Source organism: Bufo gargarizans, chromosome 2 (assembly GCF_014858855.1).
Source record: "Bufo gargarizans isolate SCDJY-AF-19 chromosome 2, ASM1485885v1, whole genome shotgun sequence".
Taxonomy (NCBI): domain Eukaryota; kingdom Metazoa; phylum Chordata; class Amphibia; order Anura; family Bufonidae; genus Bufo; species Bufo gargarizans.
In genome coordinates, this window is record NC_058081.1 from 556,249,629 (window position 1) to 556,271,888 (window position 22,260).

Consider the following 22,260-nt stretch of genomic DNA (forward strand, 5'->3'; position numbering starts at 1 on the left):
TGGTGCTGGGTGTACCATACCCCTATTGGGGTGACTACTATACGTGATACCTCTTTGGGTTCCCAGAGTCTTAGCTTTAGCCCCACTCCTTAATCGTATCTTACTGCGCATTATCCTGCGCAGCTCCATGGTGTTCCTTTTCGAATTGTCTTACCCTGTGCTTCTCCGTGTACTGTATTACAACATCCCGTTGTTCTCCATTTTTTACATTTTATAATAAATGATATTTTTTGATACAATATTCCACTAAACCGTTGGTTTTTAGTTTACTCTGGATTTGGTGCAAGTGGTCATTATAGCTGTCTTAGTTGACAGAGCTGCCTTGTTGTAGGTTAACAACTCGATTTAGCGAGCAGTGCTTGGCATCATATCTTCATGTCTGCAATCTCGAATACTTTGTCATGTTGCATTGGTGTGATGTACCTTTGCAGCGGCTATCGAATCTCCTGGGGCTCTGCCCACTTGTCCCTCCTGGATACATCTTGGATACATCTGGGTTGGCTCCGACTGGACGTTTCTTGCGTCACAGATAGCCTTGTCCTCAGGTTCTCTTGGTTCCGAATACAAAGACTTTTAGGATTCCGCCATTTGTTCTTCCATCAACAAGTGATCCCATCTCGGGTCATCATCTAAACTTAAGAAAACAACAGATAGTATGAGCAACAACACAGCGAAAACTTTAGCAAACAGATACCTGCCTATTTTAGGCCTTTGACTTATGACATACTTTAATCAGCAGCTAGTTGAGGACTTTTATGTTTTTTCCCAAAGAAAAACAAACTACAGGGTATCATGAATAGATATTCTATTCTTCCTCTGCTAGGCTAATACAGCCTTAGGTGTTATGCCTATTTAGGATAATAACCCAATCAATACTTTGAGACTACCTCGAAACAGAGTAATATATATATACGTCCATATAGCTACATGGAATACAGTGACGACTAGTTAGTCACAATTGATAGACAAACAATATGGTTAGTATAACTGTTCAGTCTCTTTTCAGTCATACGATACCACCACCAATCATATGAAATTTATGATGTGTCTCCATCTTCAAATTTTTGCTTTTTCAATCTCCGTTCAGCTCTTGGCGTTTTTAGCCCTGAAATAAAACTCTACACAGACATCATGCTAATGATCCTGTGGAAAAATTTGATTAGTAATCAATATCATTAATCATTTATTGACTTGCTATAATTATTAATTTAATGAAGCAGTTTGCTTCGTTTACTGGACATTTCTATCTCAGCGAAGTATTAACCCCTTAAGGACCGGGCTCATTTTCACCTTAAGGACCAGGCCATTTTTTGCAAATCTGACCAGTGTCACTTTAAGTGCTGATAACTTTAAAACACTTTGACTTATCCAGGCCATTCTGAGATTGTTTTTTCGTCACATATTGTACTTCATGACACTGGTAAAATAAAGTCAAAAAAATGAATTTTTTTGCATAATAAAATACCTAATTTACCAAAAATTTTGAAAAATTTGCAAATTTCAAAGTTTCAGTTTCTCTACTTCTGTAACACATAGTAATACCCCCAAAAATTGTGATGACTTAACATTCCCCATATGTCTACTTCATGTTTGAATTATTTTGGGAATGATATTTTATTTTTTGGGGATGTTACAAGGCTTAGAAGTTTAGAAGCAAATCTTGAAATTTTTCAGAAATTTACAAAAACCCAATTTTTAGGGACCACTACAGCTCTGAAGTCACTTTGCAAGGCTTACATAATAGAAACCGCCCAAAAATGACCCCATTCTATAAACTACACCCCTCAAGGTATTCAAAACTGATTTTACAAACTCCGTTAACCCTTTAGGTGTTGCACAAGAGTTATTGGCAAATGGGGATGAAATTTGAGAATTTCATTTTTTTGCCTAATTTTCCATTTTAACCCATTTTTTCCACTAACAAAGCAAGGGTTAACAGCCAAACAAGACTGTATCTTTATTGCCCTGACTCTGCTGTTTACAGAAACACCCAATATGTGTCTGTAAACTACTGTACGGCCACACAGCGGGGCGTAGAGTGAAAGGTGCGCCGTATGGTTTTTGGAAGCCAGATTTTGCTGGACAGTTTTTTTGACACCATGTCCCATTTGAAGCCCCCTGATGCACCCCTAGAGTAGAAACTCCATAAAAGTGACCCCATCTAAGAAACTACACCCCTCAAGGTATTCAAAACTGATTTCACAAACTTCGTTAACCCTTTAGGTGTTGCACAAGAGTTATTGGCAGATGGGAATGAAATTTGAGAATTTCATTTTTTTGCCTAATTTTCCATTTTAACCCATTTTTTCCACTAACAAAGCAAGGGTTAACAGCCAAACAAGACTGTATCTTTATTGCCCTGACTCTGCTGTTCACAGAAACACCCAATATGTGTCTGTTAACTACTGTACGGCCACACAGCGGGGCGTAGAGTGAAAGGTGCGCCATATGGTTTTTGGAAGCCAGATTTTGCTGGACAGTTTTTTTGACACCATGTCCCATTTGAAGCCCCCTGATGCACCCCTAGAGTAGAAACTCCATAAAAGTGACCCCATCTAAGAAACTACACCCCTCAAGGTATTCAAAACTGATTTTACAAACTTCGTTAACCCTTTAGGTGTTGCACAAGAGTTATTGGCAGATGGGAATGAAATTTGAGAATTTCATTTTTTTGCCTAATTTTCCATTTTAACCAATTTTTTCCACTAACAAAGCAAGGGTTAACAGCCAAACAAGACTGTATCTTTATTGCCCTGACTCTGCCGTTTACAGAAACACCCCATATGTGGCCGTAAACTACTGTACGGCCACACAGCGGGGCGTAGAGTGAAAGGTGCGCCGTATGGTTTTTGGAAGCCAGATTTTGCTGGACAGTTTTTTTGACACCATGTCCCATTTGAAGCCCCCCTGATGCACCCCTAGAGTAGAAACTCCATAAAAGTGACCCCATCTAAGAAACTACACCCTCAAGGTATTCAAAACTGATTTTACAAACTTCGTTAACCCTTTAGGTGTTGCACAAGATTTAATGGAAAATAGAGATACAATTTCAAAATTTCACTTTTTTGGCAGATTTTCCATTTTTTATTTTTTTTTTCCAGTTACAAAGCAAGGGTTAACAGCCAAACAAAACTCATTATTTATGGCCCTGATTCGGTAGTTTACAGAAACACCCCATATGTGGTCGTAAACTGCTGTACGGGCACACGGCAGGGCGCAGAAGGAAAGGAATGCCATACGGTTTTTGGAAGGCAGATTTTGCTGGACTGTTTTTTTGACACCATGTCCCATTTGAAGCCCCCCTGATGCACCCCTAGAGTAGAAACTCCAAAAAAGTGACCCCATCTAAGAAACTACACCCCTCAAGGTATTCAAAACTGATTTTACAAACTTCGTTAACCCTTTAGGTGTTGCACAAGATTTAATGGAAAATAGAGATACAATTTCAAAATTTCACTTTTTTGGCAGATTTTCCATTTTTTATTTTTTTTTCCAGTTACAAAGCAAGGGTTAACAGCCAAACAAAACTCATTATTTATGGCCCTGATTCGGTAGTTTACAGAAACACCCCATATGTGGTCGTAAACTGCTGTACGGGCACACGGCAGGGCGCAGAAGGAAAGGAATGCCATACGGTTTTTGGAAGGCAGATTTTGCTGGACTGTTTTTTTGACACCATGTCCCATTTGAAGCCCCCCTGATGCACCCCTAGAGTAGAAACTCCAAAAAAGTGACCCCATTTTAGAAAGTACGGAATAGGGTGGCAGTATTGTTGGTACTAGTTTAGGGTACATATGATTTTTTATTGCTCTATATTACACTTTTTGTGAGGCAAGGTAACAAGAAATAGCTTTTTTGGCACGTGTTTTTTTTTTTGTTATTTACAACATTCATCTGACAGGTTAGATCATGTGGTAATTTTATAGAGCAGGTTGTCACGGACGCGGCGATACCTAATATGTATACAATTTTTTTTTATTTATGTAAGTTTTATACAATAACTTTTTTTTAAAACCAAAAAATTGTTTAGTGTCTCCATAGTCTAAGAGCCATAGTTTTTTCAGTTTTTGGGCGATTATCTTGAGTAGGGTCTAATTTTTTGCGGGATGAGATGACGGTTTGATTGGCACTATTTTGGGGTGCATATGACTTTTTGATCGCTTGCTATTACACTTTTTGTGACGTAAGATGGCAAAAAATAGCTTTTTTTACACCGTTTTTTTTTGTTTTTTTTACGGTGGTCATCTGAGGGGTTAGGTCATGTGATATTTTTATAGAGCCGGTCGATACGGACGTGGCGATACCTAATATGTATACTTTATTTTTATTTATGTAAGTTTTACACAATGATTTTATTTTTGAAACAAAAAAAAATCATGTTTTAGTGTTTCCATAGTCTAAGAGCCATAGTTTTTTCAGTTTTTGGGCGATTATCTTGAGTAGGGTCTCATTTTTTGCGGGATGAGATGACGGTTTGATTGGTACTATTTTGGCGTACATGCGACTTTTTTGATCACTTTTATTACCTTTTTTGGGAAGTAAGGTGGGCAAAATTTCAATTTTCTCATAGTTTTTATTTTTTTATTTTTATGGCGTTCACCGTGCGGGGAAAGTAACATGACCGTTTTATAGATCAGGTCGTTACGGACGCGGCGATACCTAATATGTGTAGTGTATTTTATTTTTTTAATTTTTATTCAGTGATAAATGTTTTTTTTTTTATCTTAACTTTTTTCACTTTTTTTTTTATTTTTTTGACCCAGACCCACTTGGTTCTTGAAGATCCAGTGGGTCTGATGTCTGTATAATACAGTACAGAACCTATATAGGGTTCTGCACTGTATTTTACTTACACTGAACAGATCTATGCTTTCAGCACAGATCTGTTCAGCACCATGGACAGCAGGACGCCTGAGCAGGCGTCCTGTTGCCATGGGAACCTTCCCCGTCTGCCACAACTTCGCAGACGGGGAAGGGTAAGGACGGGGCTCTCGGGGGGATGCCTGGGGGCTCTCTCCCTCTCCCATCGGGGGGCTGCAAAGGCACAGCAGCCCCCCGATGGGAGAGGGAGGGAGCTCCATGCACTGTTAACCTTTTCCATACAGCGGTCCATACGGACCGCTGTATGGAAAGGGTTAAACGGCTGACATCGCATCAACGATGTCAGCCGTTTATACCAGGGTGCCAGCAATGTGCTGGCACCCTGGTATATCCACTAGAAACCAACGATTATTCAAGGGGAGGCGGGCGGGGGATCGCGATCCCGCCTGCCGCACCGCCCGCCTCCCGCAACGCCCCCACTGCCTGCGACACCCCCCCTGCACCACCCGCCGCCATCAAATCGTGCAGGGGTGCAGGGGGAAGGTGAAATCTTGATCTTAGGCACTCTGAAGTTTCTGATCCCCGCGGTCAGGGACCGCGGGGATCAGAAACTGCAAAAAGCGCAGCAAACCGCAGGTCTGAATTGACCTGCGGTTTGCTGCGATCGCCGACACGGGGGGGTCAAATGACCCCCCCCTGCGTTGTTACGGGATGCCGGCTGAATGATTTCAGCCGAAATCCCGTTCCGATTAACCCCCGCGGCGCCGGAATTCAGATTTTAAGTCAGGACGTACCGGTACGTCCTCGGTCCTTAAGGACTCGGGAAATAGGGCGTACCGGTACGTCCTCGGTCCTTAAGGGGTTAAACAACTTTTCTTTTACTCTATTAACTTCATGAGATAATGAATTTACATTCAATGGAGTTGGGAGGATCTTACTCTTCCTTTCCATTAGTCTGACTTAAAAAAAAAATCAGCTTGAAGCGCAGCTCTGCGACCTCTGACTTTTTCACTGACATCCACCTAGATTTAGAAATGCGCTCCTTCCCCCCTCCCATCTTTAAGATGGTGGGCAAAATTTTGGGACATGCAGCATCTGCAAGAAAACTGATTGTATACATGACACAGCTCTGTGACCCCTGGGAGTATACTGTGGTCTGCTGTTACCGCAAACTACTCCTCACCCCTCCCTTAGGAGATTTTTTAAGGCAACAAGGGTTAGTTAACAAAGCTATTTAAATACAGATTTGCGCTTTTCACTACTGAAACAATTTCACAGGTTCTAGGTACTCTGCTTAAAAAAAGTTCACAAACAAATAAAACAAAAATCTGAAACAATTAATCAGAAATAGATAAAACAATTCCCTCTTTGGGGGATTATAATATCTCTGGCAATTGTAAATTGTACATTAGGATCCTATAAAAAAGCATGGTTATATTAGCATACATATCAATTAATCTATAATTCAAAGCTATAGGAATTAATTCTGACACTTGTAGCAATTAGAGACAGACCTCTAGGCGTCTCTCTGAATGTTTCTCACACTGTTGATTTATGCATCATAAATAACTTGAATGTCCATGTTTTCTTACAGAGATATCAGTACCTCCTATCATACCAAAGATGTGAATAATTGTTACAAAACACACATCTTCACAGACACTCTTTTAGAGACAAAGATTCTCCTAATGAGAAATATATATAATATACTGGATACATGTTGTTTTAATAACAGCACGGTGGCTCAGTGGTTAGCACTGTTGCTTTGCAGTGCTGGGGTCCTAGGTTCGAATCCGACCAAGGGCAACATCTGCATGGAGTTTGTATGTTCTCCCCGTGTTTGCGTGGGTTTCCTCCAGGTACTCTGGTTTCCTCCCACACTCCAAAGACATACTGATAGGGACCTTAGATTGTGAGCCCCATTGGGGACAGTTGGATGATAATGTCTGTAAAGCGCTGCGGAATATAGTAGTGCTATATAAAATGCATATAATAATATATATTATATGTTCTACTGATTGTCTTATACTAAGGCTCATTAAATGAATACATACATATTATATATTTTGCATCATTAATAAATACCTAATTGTATAGGTAATTATCACCAGCTGCATAGAGCTTATCTTTATCTCCAGTCATAAATTTAAAAGTAGACAAGGAGGATTCTTCTCAGACTGCTACATTCATGAGAAGAATAACACTAAAGAGTGGAACCTTTGTGCGACCTTACTTTGGATTGCTCAAGACATACAAAATTGTAACTATAGTTGAACATGGCTCTTAAAGGCAATGAACATTCATCTTGACTAGACTGAATTGGATATCAATGTATTTACCTATGAAAAGGCACAACAATGCTTACACACTATAGCAAAAGGCCGGAAGTGCACATAGGCCAACACCTTTACCTATAGTGTGCAAGCACGGCCACTGCTGCTGGATTGCAGAGTGGTCAAAACCATGGATACGTGCAGTGTATAATGTGATGGAAAAGAGTCAATATGGACAATCACAATACAATAGTAAGTGCCTTGTATTAACTTTCTCTTCATGATAAATGCCAATTGCTGAAGTGAGACACCCCTTTAAGTGTGCTACACTTAATAGGGTTAGGCATAAATGTCTTGGTGTGTGCATTGCGTGTTTCCTATGTGTGATTGGTGTGTGCTATATATGATCTATGTATCAGTGGTGTATGTGCATGTGACATATGTATCAGTGGCAAGTGACCCATATATAAGTTTCTTGTGTCCTACATCTGTCCAATGAGTGATTGGTGTGCGCTGCGTGTGTCTTGTTTCTGACTGACTTAAGTGCAGGATATCCATATGTGTAAATTCTGCCACATGAATATTTGCCATCATACTTCATCTTTAATGTTTCTGTTATCACTGTAAGGGCTCATGAACACGAGCGTTGGATGTTTTGTAGTCTGCAAATTGCGGATCCGCAAAACATGGATACCGGGTGTGTGCATTCCACATTATGCGGAACAGAACAGCAGGCCTCTAATAGAACAGTCCTATCCTTGTCTGTAATGTGGACAATAATAGGACATGTTCTATCATTTTGCAGAACGGCCATGCGGACATACAGACACAGAATGCACACGGAGTCATTTTTTTTTTTGCGGCTCAGTTGAAGTGAAGTGACTAGTACACACATGGAAAAAAAATAAGTTAGTGTGCAGGAGCCCTAAGGTGGGCCCCCAGAATCAGTTACACTGCTGGGCCCTAAGTACCCCAGTCCGACACTGATCAAAACCACAGCACTCAAAATAGTTGAATTCATTCATAGTGATTTAAATGTTATGCAAATGGCCAACGTTTCAGTCCAATCCTAGACCTTATTCACGGCCTATATACAAAGATGTCAGATAAGGAGAGCACACTATGCAGCATCTGACATCATGCCAGACAGGCACATGCGCCAGCTGAGCCACTTACTCCTTACTAGCGCTGCACTATGCCGTGCACGTGTAGTCCACAACATTGCCCTGCCGCTCCTGATCTTTACTTACTTTAGAGTGCATGCGCCCATCTGGCATGACGTCAGTGTCACGGATGGTGTTACAGAAAACTAGAAGACACAAATGAAGATCCGACTGACTTGATACAAAACTAAGAAACAAAAGGGAAAGCCCTGTAACAGCCCTAGCTCTCTCCCTTACTGCTCAGCCTATGCAAAAATCTCAATGGTAGAAGATTGCATACCCTCGTTTCTCAACTGTATGACACCTGAACACCCTATAATAGTGAGGGGACACGACAACCGGCACCCTACACTTAATACGGAGGGAGTCAGGGTCACCTAGGATCAAGCCCACAGGAAAACAGAAATAAAGAAACAGACTCATCTCGTGGATGCAGCAGTAACAGCTTCTAGCATCAGCACACTCCAGGAAGTTGTATAAACCGCAAGGTGAGGCAGTATGGGGAGGAGATATATAGGGAGGCAATCACTGCTAATAGATGACAGCTGGGAGAGGGAGGAGAGATGTCAAAACGAAAGAAAAACAAAAGAAGATCATGCAGGAGGTACTGAAGAGCGTCTATCAGAACTTCTCAAAGATCTGGTGGTGACAGTACCCCTCCCTCTACGAGTGGACTCCGGACGCTCAGAGCCCACCTTCTCAGGATGGGACCTATGGAATGCCCTGAAAAGACGAGTAGCCTTAATGTCCGCCACTGGAACCCACATCCTCTCCTCAGAACTATAACCCTCCCAATGAACGAGGTACTGAAGAGAACTGCGGACAATACGAGAGTCCACAATCCTAGAGACCTGAAATTCAAGATTACCATCAACCACAATCGGAGGAGGAGGCAAAGAGAATGGTACAGTGGGTTGGACATAAGGTTTTAATAGGGACTTGTGAAAAACATTATGGATCGTCCAAACCTTCAATTTCTGCATCAACCTTGCCAATAGTAACAGATGGAACGTTTTTAGAGGACTTTTTTCCTTTTGTTTCTTTATTACTCTAAAAAAAACTGCCTGAATCTCCTAGAGGGACAAAGATTTGCCAAATGATTTATACGTCCACAACAAAAACAACCCCTCCTCTGAGAGCTGAATCCTCTATTGTCAGAGGCAAGCAAACCCAGCTGCATGGGCTCCTGCTCAGAGAGGATTGAGAGAGACTGAGGCTCCTGCACACTGAAATAGACCACCCCACTGTCCTTGGACTGAGTATGACAGGAAGGAGTGATCTCTCCTCTCTCTCTAAGACGCCTGTCAATACGAACAACCAGAGACATGGCAGAATCCAAGGAGGTAGGTCTCTCATGAAAGTCAAATGCATCTTTCAATCCCTCTAAAAGACCATGGCAAAATTGACTTCGGAGTGCCGCATCATTCCATTCAGTATCAGCTGCCCATCTCCGAAATTCTGAACAGTTTATATCTGCGGACTGTTTACCCAGGATAATCTAAAGAGCATGAGTGAGAGAAATAAGCGTGTGGCAGATAAGAGACGTGTGCCTGGTCCGGACCTAAATGTTGGTGATCTGGTGTGGTTGTCTACCAAGAATATCAAATTGAAGGTTCCCTCCTGGAAGTTGGGTCCTAAGTTTATTGGGCCTTACAAAATCCTGTCTGTCGTGAATCCTGTTGCCTACCGTCTTGATCTTCCTCAGACTTGGAAGATCCATAATGTTTTTCATAAGTCCTTATTAAAACCTTATGTTCAACCCATTGTACTTTGCCTCCTCATTGCCTTTGCCTCCTCCTCCGATTATGGTTGATAGGAATCTTGAATTTCAGGTCTCTAGGATTGTGGATTCTCGTGTTGTCCGCGGTTCTCTCCAGTACCTCGTTCATTGGGAGGGTTATGGTCCTGAGGAGAGGATGTGGGTCCCAGTGACGGACATTAAGGCCACTCGTCTCATCAGGGCTTTCCATAGGTCCCATCCTGAGAAGGTGGGCTCTGAGTGTCCAGAGTCCACTCGTAGAGCTAGGGGTACTGTCACAACCAGACATCTGAGAAGCTCTGACAGATGCCTTTCAGAACCTCCTCCTTGAGCTTTCTTTGTTTTGGTTTTCAGTTCCTCATCTTGGTAGCCTCTCTCAGCTGTCTTGTAGTTGGACTGTTTGCTGGATCCCAGGTGACCCTGACTCCCTCCGTGTCTAGTGTAGGGAGACGGTGGTCGTGTCCCCTCACTATTGTAGGGTGGTTCATGGAGTTTGTTCTGAGCCTAAGATCTCGCTCCCGGACACGTTCTCCGGGGGTAGTGAGAATTTTGTGCGTTTCAGAGAGGCTTGCAAACTCCATTTTAGCCTTCTTCCCCATTCCTCTGGTGATGAGGAACGGAGGGTGGGGATCATTATATCGCTGCTCAGGGGTAACGATCAGTCGTGGTCCTTTTCGCTGCCAGTGGGGGCACGGCCCCTTCGTTCAGTGGATGAATTCTTTTTAGCCCTGGGTCAGATATATGATGATCCGGAAGTCTAGACTTCATCTGTTATGCCAAGGTAAACAATCCGCAGAGATATACTGCTCAGAATTTCGGAGATGGGCAGCTGATACTGGTTGGAATGATGCTGCACTCCGAAGTCAATTTTGCCATGGTCTTTCTGAGGGATTGAAAGATGCATTTGCTTTTCATGAGAGGCCTATCTCCTTGGACTCTGCTATGTCTCAGGCCGTTCGTATTGACAGGCGTCTTAGAGAGAGAGGAGAGAACTCTCCTTCCTGTCATACTCAGTCCCAGGACAGTGCAGCGGTCTCATTCTGTGCGCAGGGGTCTCAGTCGCTGTCAGCCCCTTCTGAGCAGGAGCCCATGCAGCTGGGGTTGATTGCCTCTGACAATAGAAGATTCAGCCCGCATGGGAAGGTTTGTTTTTGTTGTGGAAGTATAAATCATTTGGCAAATGTTTGTCCCTCTAGGAGATTCAGGCAGTTTTCTGGGTGTAATAAAGAAACAAAAAGGAAAAAATCTTTAAAAAATGTTCCATCTGTTACTATTGGGAGGGTTGAGGCAGAAATTGAAGGTTTTCCGTTTGCTTGTAGTTCCCGTTTTGTCCTGCCTGCCAGGGTGGCGCTAGAGAGCAAGAACATTTTTTGTGAGATTTTTGTAGATAGTGGAGCAGCTGTCAATCTCATTGATAATCATTTTGCGATAACTCATGGTTTCCAGGTATGCACTTTGGGAAAGGATATTCCTGTTTTTGCTATTGGTTCCGCTCCACTTTCTCAGAAATCATTAAAGGGCATAGTTCACAATATCCGTTTAATTGTGAGTGATGCTCATGTTGAGGATGTGTCATGTTTCGTCCTTAGCGGTTTACCTACTCCTCTTGTGTTGGGGCTACCCTGGCTCACTAAACATAACCCCACCATTGATTGGCAAGCGAGGCAAATAAATGGTTGGAGTGACTTTTGCCTCACGACATCTGTTTCTGAGGTTTCTACTAAAACTATACCCCCTTTTCTCTCTGAATTTTCGGATGTCTTCTCTGAGAGTGGAGTTCAGGATTTGCCCCCGCACAGGGAGTACGATTGCCCCATTAATCTCATCCCAGGCGCCAAGCTGCCTAAATCTCGTTTATACAATCTTTCCCAACCTGAAAGGGTCGCTATGCGTGCTTATATCTCTGAGAGTCTGAGAAAAGGACACATACGACCCTCGAAGTCACCTGTTGCCGCTGTTTTTTTCTTTGTTAAGAAAAAACATGGTTCTTTAAGACCTTGTCTGGATTTCAGGGAGCTGAACAGTATCACTATTCGTGACCCTTATCCGCTTCCTCTGATCCCGGACCTCTTTAACCAGATTGTTGGGGCTAAAGTATTTTCCAAATTAGATCTAAGAGGGGCATACAACCTGGTCAGGGTCAGAGAAGGAGACGAATGGAAGACGGCCTTCAATACCCCTGAGGGCCATTTTGAGAATTTGGTTATGCCTTTTGGTTTGATGAATGCCCCAGCCATTTTTCAGCATTTCGTGAACAGCATTTTTTATCATTTAATGGGAAAATTTGTATTAGTGTATTTGGATGACATTTTGATTTTTTCTCCTGATTTCAAAACTCATAAGGAACACTTACGTCAGGTCTTGCTCATCCTGCGGGAGAATAAATGATACGCGAAACTGGAAAAATGTGTGTTTGCAGTTCCAGAAATTCAATTTCTGGGGTTTCTTCTCTCCGCTTCTGGTTTTCGCATGGACCCCGAGAAGGTCCGCGCTGTGCTTGAGTGGGAGCTTCCTGAGAATCAGAAGGCGCTGATGCGTTTTTTGGGCTTTGCCAATTATTACAGGAAGTTTATTTAGAATTATTCCTCTATTGTTAAACCACTCACTGATATGACCAGAAAGGGGGTAGATTTTTCTTCCTGGTCGGTAGAGGCGCGTAAGGCTTTTTCTAATATCAAGGAGAGTTTTGCTTCCGCTCCCATCTTGGTACAACCTGATATTTCTCTACCCTTCATAGTTGAGGTTGATGCTTCTGAGGTGGGTGTGGGTGCGGTCTTGTCTCAGGGTTCCTCTCCTGCCAAATGGCGACCGTGTGCCTTTTTCTCGAAGAAACTCTCCTCCGCAGAGAGAAATTACAATGTGGGAGATAGGGAGTTGTTGGCCATCAAGTTGGCTTTTGAGGAATGGCGCCATTGGCTAGAGGGAGCCAGACACCCTATTACCATGTTTACTGACCATAAAAATCTGGCCTACTTGGAGTCAGCCAAGCGTCTGAACCCGAGATAGGCCAGATGGTCTTTGTTCTTTTCAAGGTTTAATTTTGTTGTCACGTTCCGCCCTGGTGTTAAGAATGTGAAGGCAGATGCCCTGTTACGTTGTTTTCCGGGAGGTGGGAATTTTGAGGACCCGGGTCCCATTTTGGCCGAAGGTGTGGTGGTGGAGGCAGAGGTGCAGGCAGCCCAGTCAGAGGCTCCTGATCTTTGCCCTCCTGGGAGGTTGTTTGTGCCTCTCGCTTTAAGACACAAGATTTTTAAGGAACACCACGATACGGTCCTTCCTGGGCACCCGGGGGCAAGAGCCACAGTGGATCTCATCGCTCAGAGATTCTGGTGGCCTGCGCTTCGTAAGTCGGTTGAGGGTTTTGTGGCAGCCTGCGAGACTTGCGCTCGTGCCAAAGTCCCTCATTCACGGCCATCAGGTCCTCTCCTTCCCTTACCCATTCCTTCCCGTCCTTGGACAAATCTGTCCATGGACTTCATAACGGACCTGCCTCGTTCCTCGGGGAAGACTGTGATTCTGGTGGTGGTGGCCCGTTTTAGCAAAATGGTGCATTTTATCCCTTTTCCTGGTTTGCCCAATGCTAAGACGCTGGCGCAGGCATTTATTGATCACATTGTCAAATTGCATGGTATTTCTTCAGACATAGTCTCTGATAGGGGCACGCAGTTTGTTTCCAGATTCTGGAAGGCTTTCTGTTCTCGCTTGGGGGTTCGGTTGTCATTCTCTTCTGCTTTCCACCCGCAGTCGAATGGCCAGACTGAGCGTGTCAATCAGAATCTGGAGACATATCTGCGCTGTTTTGTGGTGGAGAATCAGGAGGATTGGTGTTCTTTTTTTGTCCCTTGCTGAGTTTGCTTTAAATAACCGTCGTCAGGAGTCCTTTGATAAGTCACCATTTTTTGGTGCATATGGGTTTTATCTGCAGTTTGGGACTTTCTCGGGAGAGGGGTCTTCTGGTTTACCTGATGAGGACAGATTCTCCTCGTCTTTGTCATCTATTTGGCAAAAGATTCAGGATAATCTAAAGAGCATGAGTGAGAGATATAAGCGTGTGGCAGATAAGAGACGTGTCCCTGGTCCGGACCTGAATGTTGGTGATCTGGTGTGGTTGTCTACCAAGAATATCAAATTGAAGGTTCCCTCCTGGAAGTTGGGTCCTAAGTTTATTGGGCCTTACAAAATCCTGTCTGTCATGAATCCTGTTGCCTACCGTCTTGATCTTTCTCAGACTTGGAAGATCCATAATGTTTTTCATAAGTCCTTATTAAAACCTTATGTTCAACCCATTGTACCCTCGCCTTTGCCTCCTCCTCCGATTATGGTTGATGGGAATCTTGAATTTCAGGTCTCTAGGATTGTGGATTCTCGTGTTGTCCACGGTTCTCTCCAGTACCTCGTTCATTGGGAGGGTTATGGTCCTGAGGAGAGGATGTGGGTCCCAGTGACGGACATTAAGGCCACTTGTCTCATCAGGGCTTTCCATAGGTCCCATCCTGAGAAGGTGGGCTCTGAGTGTCCGGAGTCCACTCGTAGAGGGAGGGGTACTGTCACAACCAGACATCTGAGAAGCTCTGACAGATGCCTTTCAGAACCTCCTCCTTGAGCTTTCTTTGTTTTGGTTTTCAGTTCCTCAGCTGTCTTGTAGTTGGACTGATTGCATCCCTTTAAATTCCTCCCCATAATGCATTAGTGTGCGGTTTATACAACTTCCTGGAGTGTGTGTGCATGCTGATCCTATTTCCCAGTCTTCTATAAGATAAGTACTGTACATTAATTTGTGATTTTCTGTTTGCTGGATCCCAGGTGACCCTGACTCCCTCCGTGTCTAGTGTAGGGAGCCAGTGGTCGTGTCCCCTCACTATTGTAGGGTGTTCAGGTGTTAGATAGTCGAGGGGTGTTCGCATAGGCTGAGCAGTCAGGGAGAGTGCCAGGTCTTATGCAGGGGTCTCCCTTTTGTTCCTTAGTTTTGGATCCAGTGAGTCATATATTCATTTTGCAATGTCTTGTTTCCTGTATAAGGAAGGAGTCAGGGTCACCTAGGATCAAGCCCACAGGAAAACAGAAATTAAGAAACAGACTTATCTTGTGGATGCAGCAGTAACAGCTTCTAGCATCAGCACACTCCAGGAAGTTGTATAAACCGCAAAGTGAGGCAGTATGGGGAGGAGATATATAGGGAGGCAATCACTGCTAATAGATGACAGCTGGGAGAGGGAGGAGAGATGTCAAAACGAAAGAAAAACAAAAGAAGATCATGCAGGAGGTACTGAAGAGCGTCTATCAGAACTTCTAAAAGATCTGGTGGTGACAGTCAGATGCTGCATAGCACACTCTCCTTATCTGACATCTTTGTATATAGGCTGTGAACAAGGTCTAGGACTGGACCGAAACGTTGTCCATTTGCATAACATTTTATTGGAAGGAATTAATAAATCACTACGATTGAATTCAACTGTTTTGAGTGCCTTGATTCAATTACCTTTTGTACCACTGAGCACCACCTTATGAACTGGGAGTGCCGACCAATCTGCTATACATTGAACTGGATATTGTACATCTGGTGTCCAGTAGTCAATCTATCACATACCACAGAGGGGGAAATCTGAAAATCTATGAGACTGGCTGGTCTATAGTTCATATCAGTCCCCTATGAGTTAGACATGACGAACAGAACAATGCACATTTTCAGATGTGGCTCTTACATAGCATGTGGCTCTATTCTAAATGGTCGTAAGCAGTTTACAAGTATCTTTACTTGATTTATTATTTAAACTGGAAATATGTCAACTGTAAAAATGAGGAAGTACCATAGTTTATCTGGCAACATTTGTCGGTGGTAGCCAATATGTAGGTCCATCAATCCTCAAGGGGAGGAGACCTCGGCAAAAGACTCTTTAAAAAGGTAGCACAGTGGATTTACAGGCAACAAACACTTAGGCCTCATACACATGACCGTATGTATTTTGAGGTCCGCAAACAGCAGATCCGCAAAATAGGGATACCGGACGTGTGCATGCTGCATTTTGCTAATAGAACTACCTATACTTGTCCTGGACAAGAATAGAACACATTCTATAAGTTGCAGAATGGCCGCATGGATGCGGACTGCACTCAGATGACAACTGCATTTTTTGGGAACCCATAGAAATGAACAGGTCCACGTTTGATCCCCATTTTTTGGACATGGACTCAAAATGCATTCGCATGAGCTCTTAAACCAATTATATTGGAAGAACAGATATCATTCATGTGGTGAAAAATATGGTGAAAACTGTTCCATGTAAAATGCCCTCAATAGACAAGGGGGCAGTGCCTCCGACTGGAGAAGAAAAAGTTCAGTCTCCAGAAGCGTCAAAGCCTCTTTACTGTAAGAACTGTGAATCTGTGAAATAGAATTCTTCTGGACGTGGCCATAGCAGGAACAGTGGACAGTTTTAAAAAGGGCTTAGATGAATTCTTAAAAGTAAATAATATTAATATTTATGAAAATGTGTAAAAACCGGAGTCTCACTTCCTTCTGGGATTCACGTCCCCACCTATCCCTTGGTTGAACTTGATGGAGTTATGTCTTTTTTAAACCATATTAACTATATAACTATGAGCTTTCTCTAGCTCTCTGTGTAGCCATTGTCCACTTTTGCCACTCTGTGTAACTCAATTTGGTTAATATGTACCCTATGAGTACAGGCTTCTGGCAGTGTGTGCCTTCCCCCACTATGTCATAGTCACTGATTATGTTTATTACCCCTTGTCTGTGTTCTTCTATGCCATTCACCATGTTTTTTTTTCCATAGTGGGTGTCAAGTAGCATCTCTATGGTGTTACACTGATATGTTACGGTTACAACAATGATATGGTATTTTTATTGGTAGCAGCAGTATTTTGGGGGGCTCCTGTTTGGATGCTGGTATGCTACTTTGCTGATTTCACCTCTGAATTTGTAGATATCTGCCTCCTCGAAGCTAATGACACATGCAGTGTCTTTCTACTGGGCTCTGAACTGAGGTGGAGGTATGTTCAGAAGCTTTCTTGGTTTGGCACACTTATTGTTCCCAGTAGTGTAGGTACACCCAGGAGGGAGAAACATCCATGTTAAGACCAGAATTGAAGCCATCATGGCCATGTTACAGTACTAGTGGCTATGCTGATTGGTCAACTTTCTGTATCAAATCTATTCTCAGAACCACCAACATTAAAACATAACTTCTAATATGAAGGAAAATATCAATAAACACCTGGTGTGAGTAACAATTTCAGAATCAGAATCAGGGTCAGATTTGAGTAAGGGAAGAGAACCTCTTCCTATTATCTGTCCCTGATAGCTTGGACCCTTATCTAAAAACAGAATAGCCACCCTGATATGGGCGATCCTGTATCAGGAACCTCCTAGAGACCCCAAGGATAACCTGACAAAGGGATAGAGATCATCACCACCTAATGTATAGATATTTGTCACCATTAATTGTCAAAAATGGCACAAAGATAAACAGTCCACAACAATCGGGAACCCAAACAGTTGTATTCCAATGGCATACAAAATGAATATATTGAGATCAATAGTCCCAATGAAGTCTAACTGTAAATGCCATGAGTCCAAATAGCCATACTCAGATGACATAAAGGATGTGTATATTGAGATCAATACTTTGATCACTTTGATTGGGCACCTTGCCTAAGCCTGAATTCACACTGATTGAGGGCAGTTGGTTCCAACTTTTTAACCGAACCCCCATAGCAATTTGAAATTCTGGTATTGAAAGTGATTAGCATAAACAAAACAAGCACTCACCTGTTCACTGGTGTTTCATCCCCATTGTTTCTGGTCCCCTAAGGACCGGAATTGTGATGTCCCATCAATCATGTGCACTACTGCAGCCATTCACTGGCTTCAGCAGTGACGTGCCCCCAAGTAACACATAACTGCTGTCCAGTGAAAAGCTGCAGCATTTCATGTGACGATGAACTGAGCGTCACACTTCCGGTCCATTGGGGACCGGAAGCAGTGGGGATGAGGCTCTCAATGCTGGAGAGGAATATCAATGACTAGATGATATACTTTATGGTAATTACTTTCAGGACCTAAATTAAAATTGCTTTGGGGGTCAGACAAACTCTTAAAGCTGATTCAACCAATTGTATCATCCCACTGCTGAAATTTAATCCCACTTTTCCTCCTAGATCAACTCTGAGGGGGAAGGAAGAGAAGATAAGAAGAATGGTCTCTCTCATGAAGTCTGATGTCACCTTGAGCAATCCACTACATCCTAATTCTCTTCCTTTAGCAGACTGCGTGTTAGTTTGCGGCTGCCTTATATGTACCTGCAAAACTTTAACAGACTTTAAAATTTCTCTTAAGAACGTTGTATCTCTGATCAAACCAGGAGGACATCTGATTTTTTTTGATTACATAGGAGCTTCATATTACTGGGTTGGAGAGGCAAAGCTTCCACTTTTGTCACTTGATGAACAGTTTGTCAGGGAAGCAATGGTGGAGAGCGGATGCAAAATTGAAATGTTTCAATTGTTTAAAGATTTTCATTTTCCACGGGAATTATTTGATTGTAAAATTTTATTCAGCCTTCTTGCCCAAAAACTTTAAGGCATATGGAAAAATCAAGGCAGACATTTTTTTCGGTCATTTATCAAACTGGTGTAAGTTAGAACTGGCTTTTAGTTGCCCATAGCAACCAATCAGATTCCAACTTTAATTTTCCAAGGGAGCTGTCAAAACTGAAAGATGGAATCTGATTGCTAATGGAAACTAAGTTCTACTAAACACCAGTTTGATAAATGACCCCCCTTTGTGTCTACTGACCCCACTTATACATCTAAGAAAGCTAGATCACTTACATTAAATATACAAATATAAAGGCTATGGATACCTTTGAATGTTGAAAATCAATAAACCCATATCTAATGCAGCACATAATAAAATTGCACTTGTTTGTTTACTGGTATCAGCTTTGCTTCACATGCTCTCAGAAATGCGCTTACATGATTTGTACTCACTCTTCTCATCTCCTGTGAGGCTCTGTGGGTGTTCCTTTTGCTCTGGTCACATGACCTCTCTCCTGTCTGTTGATTTCACATGCACCAGCACAGCTCTGCTCCCCCTCCCTTCTCCTCCAAATCCTGTTACATAGCTCATAGCTCCAGTATCTCCTTGAACAGCTATTAGCCACTTACATACAGACTGCTTGTATGCTACAACTTGTAATCAGCAGATCTATCACTTTCTATTCAGAGATATTGAGCGTTCCATTCTGAAGAAAGTACATTATTTGTAAACAGAACAATGGCATTATAAGCATTATATAGCTCTCATTTACTGGCAGGTCTCATGTGGTCACAACATTCTGTTCTGAATACAATATTTGTGTGCAGTTCGCACAGTGAACTGTCACCTTTCCCACACAGATTAGTATAGTGTGACGATTTAGTGAGTAAATAAGACACACAATGCTATGTACAGCATAGCACATTTGTTCAGTGTCTGCCATGCCAGGTCTGGTTTATACATATATGGGGTCATTTATTAAACTGTTGTAAAGTAGAACTGGCTTAGTTGCCCATAGCAACCAATCAGATTCCTCCTTTCATTTTCCAAAGGAGCTGTGGAAAATGAATGGTGGAATCTGATTGGTTGCTATGGGCAACTAAGCCAGTTCTACTTTATGGCAGTTTGATAGATCTCCCCCAAAGTGTATACTTAGTAGATATCTTACACATATACTACTATATATGCACTAAAAGAAGGAGATATACAATATATAAAGTATATATAGTAGATATCCTGCATATAGTGTATAAATAGTTTATCTATAGTAGATATCCTGCATATATACTACTATATATGCACTAAATAAGGTAGATCTACTATACATACAGTATACATTACAGATATTGTATATATACAGATAGTGTATATATGCAGGAGATCTACTATATATACACTATATATACACTATATATACAGATTATCTCCTATATCTGCACTGTATACTGTATATATGGTAGATCTCCTGCATATATTGTATATATCGTAGATCTCCTGCACATATACTAGTAAATATGCCCTATATGCAGGACCACTACTACAGTCATGTGAAAAAATTAGGACACCCTTTGAAAGCATGTGGTTTTTTGTAACATTTTTAATAAAAGGTTATTTCATCTCCGTTTCAACAATACAGAGAGATTAAAGTAATCCGACTAAACAAAGAAAACTGAAGAAAAGTCTTTTCAAGATCTTCTGTAAATGTCATTCTACAAAAATGCCTATTCTAACTGAGGAAAAAGATAGGACACCCTTGCCCCTAATAGCGAGTGTTACCTCCTTTGGCTGAAATAACTGCAGTGAGACGGTTCTTGTAGCCATCTACCAGTCTTCGACATCGGTCTGAGGAAATTTTACCCCACTCCTCAATGCAGAACTTTTTCAGCTGTGAGATGTTTGAGGGGTTTCTTGCACGTACAGCCCTTTTCAAGTCACCCCACAGCATCTCAATGGGATTCAAATCTGGACTTTGACTTGGCCATTCCAGGACTCTCCATTTCTTCTTTTTCAGCCAATCTTTGGTTGATTTACTAGTATGTTTTGGGTCATTGTCATGTTGCATGGTCCAGTTCCGCTTCAGCTTTAATTTTCTAACTGATGGTCTCACATGTTCTTCAAGCACCTTCTGATACACAGTAGAATTCATCGTGGATTCTATGATGGTGAGCTGACCAGGTCCTGCTGCAGCAAAGCAGCCCCAAACCATGACACTTCCACCTCCATGCTTCACAGTTGGTATGAGGTTCTTTTCTTGGAATGCTGTGTTTGGTTTACGCCAAACATGTCCTCTGCTGTTGTGTCCAAATAATTCAATTTTGGACTCATCTGTCCAAAGAACATTATTCCAGAAGTCCTGGTCTTTGTCAACTTTATCTCTGGCAAATGTCAGTCTGGCCTCGATGTTTCTCTTGGAAAGCAAAGGTTTCCTCCTTGCACACCTCCCATGCAAGTTAAACTTGTACAGTCTCTTTCTGATTGTAGAGGCATGTACTTCTACATCAACAGTAGCCAGAGCCTGCTGTAGTTCTCGAGATGACACTTTAGGGTTTTTGGAGACCTCTTTTAGCATCTTGCGGTCTGCTCTTGGGGTGAACTTGCTGGGGCGACCAGTCCTGGGCATGTTGGCAGTTGTTTTGAAAGCCCTCCACTTGTAGACTATCTTCCGGACAGTGGAATGGCTGATTTCAAAATCTTTTGAGATCTTTTTAAATCCCTTCCCAGACTCATAGGCTGCTACAATCTTTTTTCTGAAGTCCTCTGACAGCTCTTTTGCTCTCACCATGGTGCTCACTCTCACTTCAACAGTCAGGAGCACACCAAACTAAATGTCTGAGGTTTAAATAGGGCAAGCCTCATTCAACATGCAGAGTAACGATCTACTAATTATGTGCACCTGGTGTGATATACCTGTGTGAGATCTGAGCCAATTTAAGAGGGAATACATGTGAGGGTGTCCTATCTTTTTCCTCAGTTAGAATAGGCATTTTTGTAGAATGACATTTACAGAAGATCTTGAAAAGACTTTTCTTCAGTTTTCTTTGTTTAGTTGGATTACTTTAATCTCTCTGTATTGTTGAAACGGAGATGAAATAACCTTTTATTAAAAATGTTACAAAAAACCACATGCTTTCAAAGGGTGTCCTAATTTTTTCACATGACTGTATATATGCAGTAGTACAGGCATGCCCAACCTGCGGCCCTCCAGCTGTTGCAAAACCACAGCTCCCAGCATGCCTGGAGAGCTTATTCAGGCATGCTGGGAGTTGCTGTATATATATATGTATACAGGGTGGGCCATTTATATGGATACACTTTAATAAAATGGGAATATTTGTGATATTAACTTCCTGTTTGTGGCACATTAGTATATGTGAGGGGGGAAACTTTTCAAGATGGGTGGTGACCATGGCGGCCATTTTGAAGTTGGCCATTTTGAATCCAACTTTTGTTTTTTCAATAGGAAGAGGGTTATGTGACACATCAAACTTATTGGGAATTTCACAAGAAAAACAATGGTGTGCTTGGTTTTAACGTAACTTTATTCTTTCATGAGTTATTTACAAGTTTCTCACCACTTATAAAATGTGTTCAATGTGCTGCCCATTGTGTTGGATTGTCAATGCAACCCTCTTCTCCCACTCTTCACATACTGATGATGTGTGTAACAGACCGTTTCAGCAGACAAGG

The 22,260-nt window shown here is 42.2% G+C and overlaps 1 protein-coding gene across 2 annotated transcripts in view; it reads left to right on the top strand.

The window, feature by feature from the left end:
* Positions 1 to 18,967, top strand: part of LOC122926681 (nicotinamide N-methyltransferase-like) — a 268,048-nt gene extending 249,081 nt beyond the window's left edge. For both annotated transcript variants that reach the window (XM_044278139.1, XM_044278140.1), the window contains one exon: positions 18,195 to 18,967. In XM_044278139.1, coding sequence (XP_044134074.1) covers positions 18,195 to 18,615 — 421 coding nt within the window. In that variant the 3' untranslated portion in view covers positions 18,616 to 18,967. The remainder of the gene's footprint in view (positions 1 to 18,194) is intronic.
* Positions 18,968 to 22,260: the final 3,293 nt, after the last annotated feature.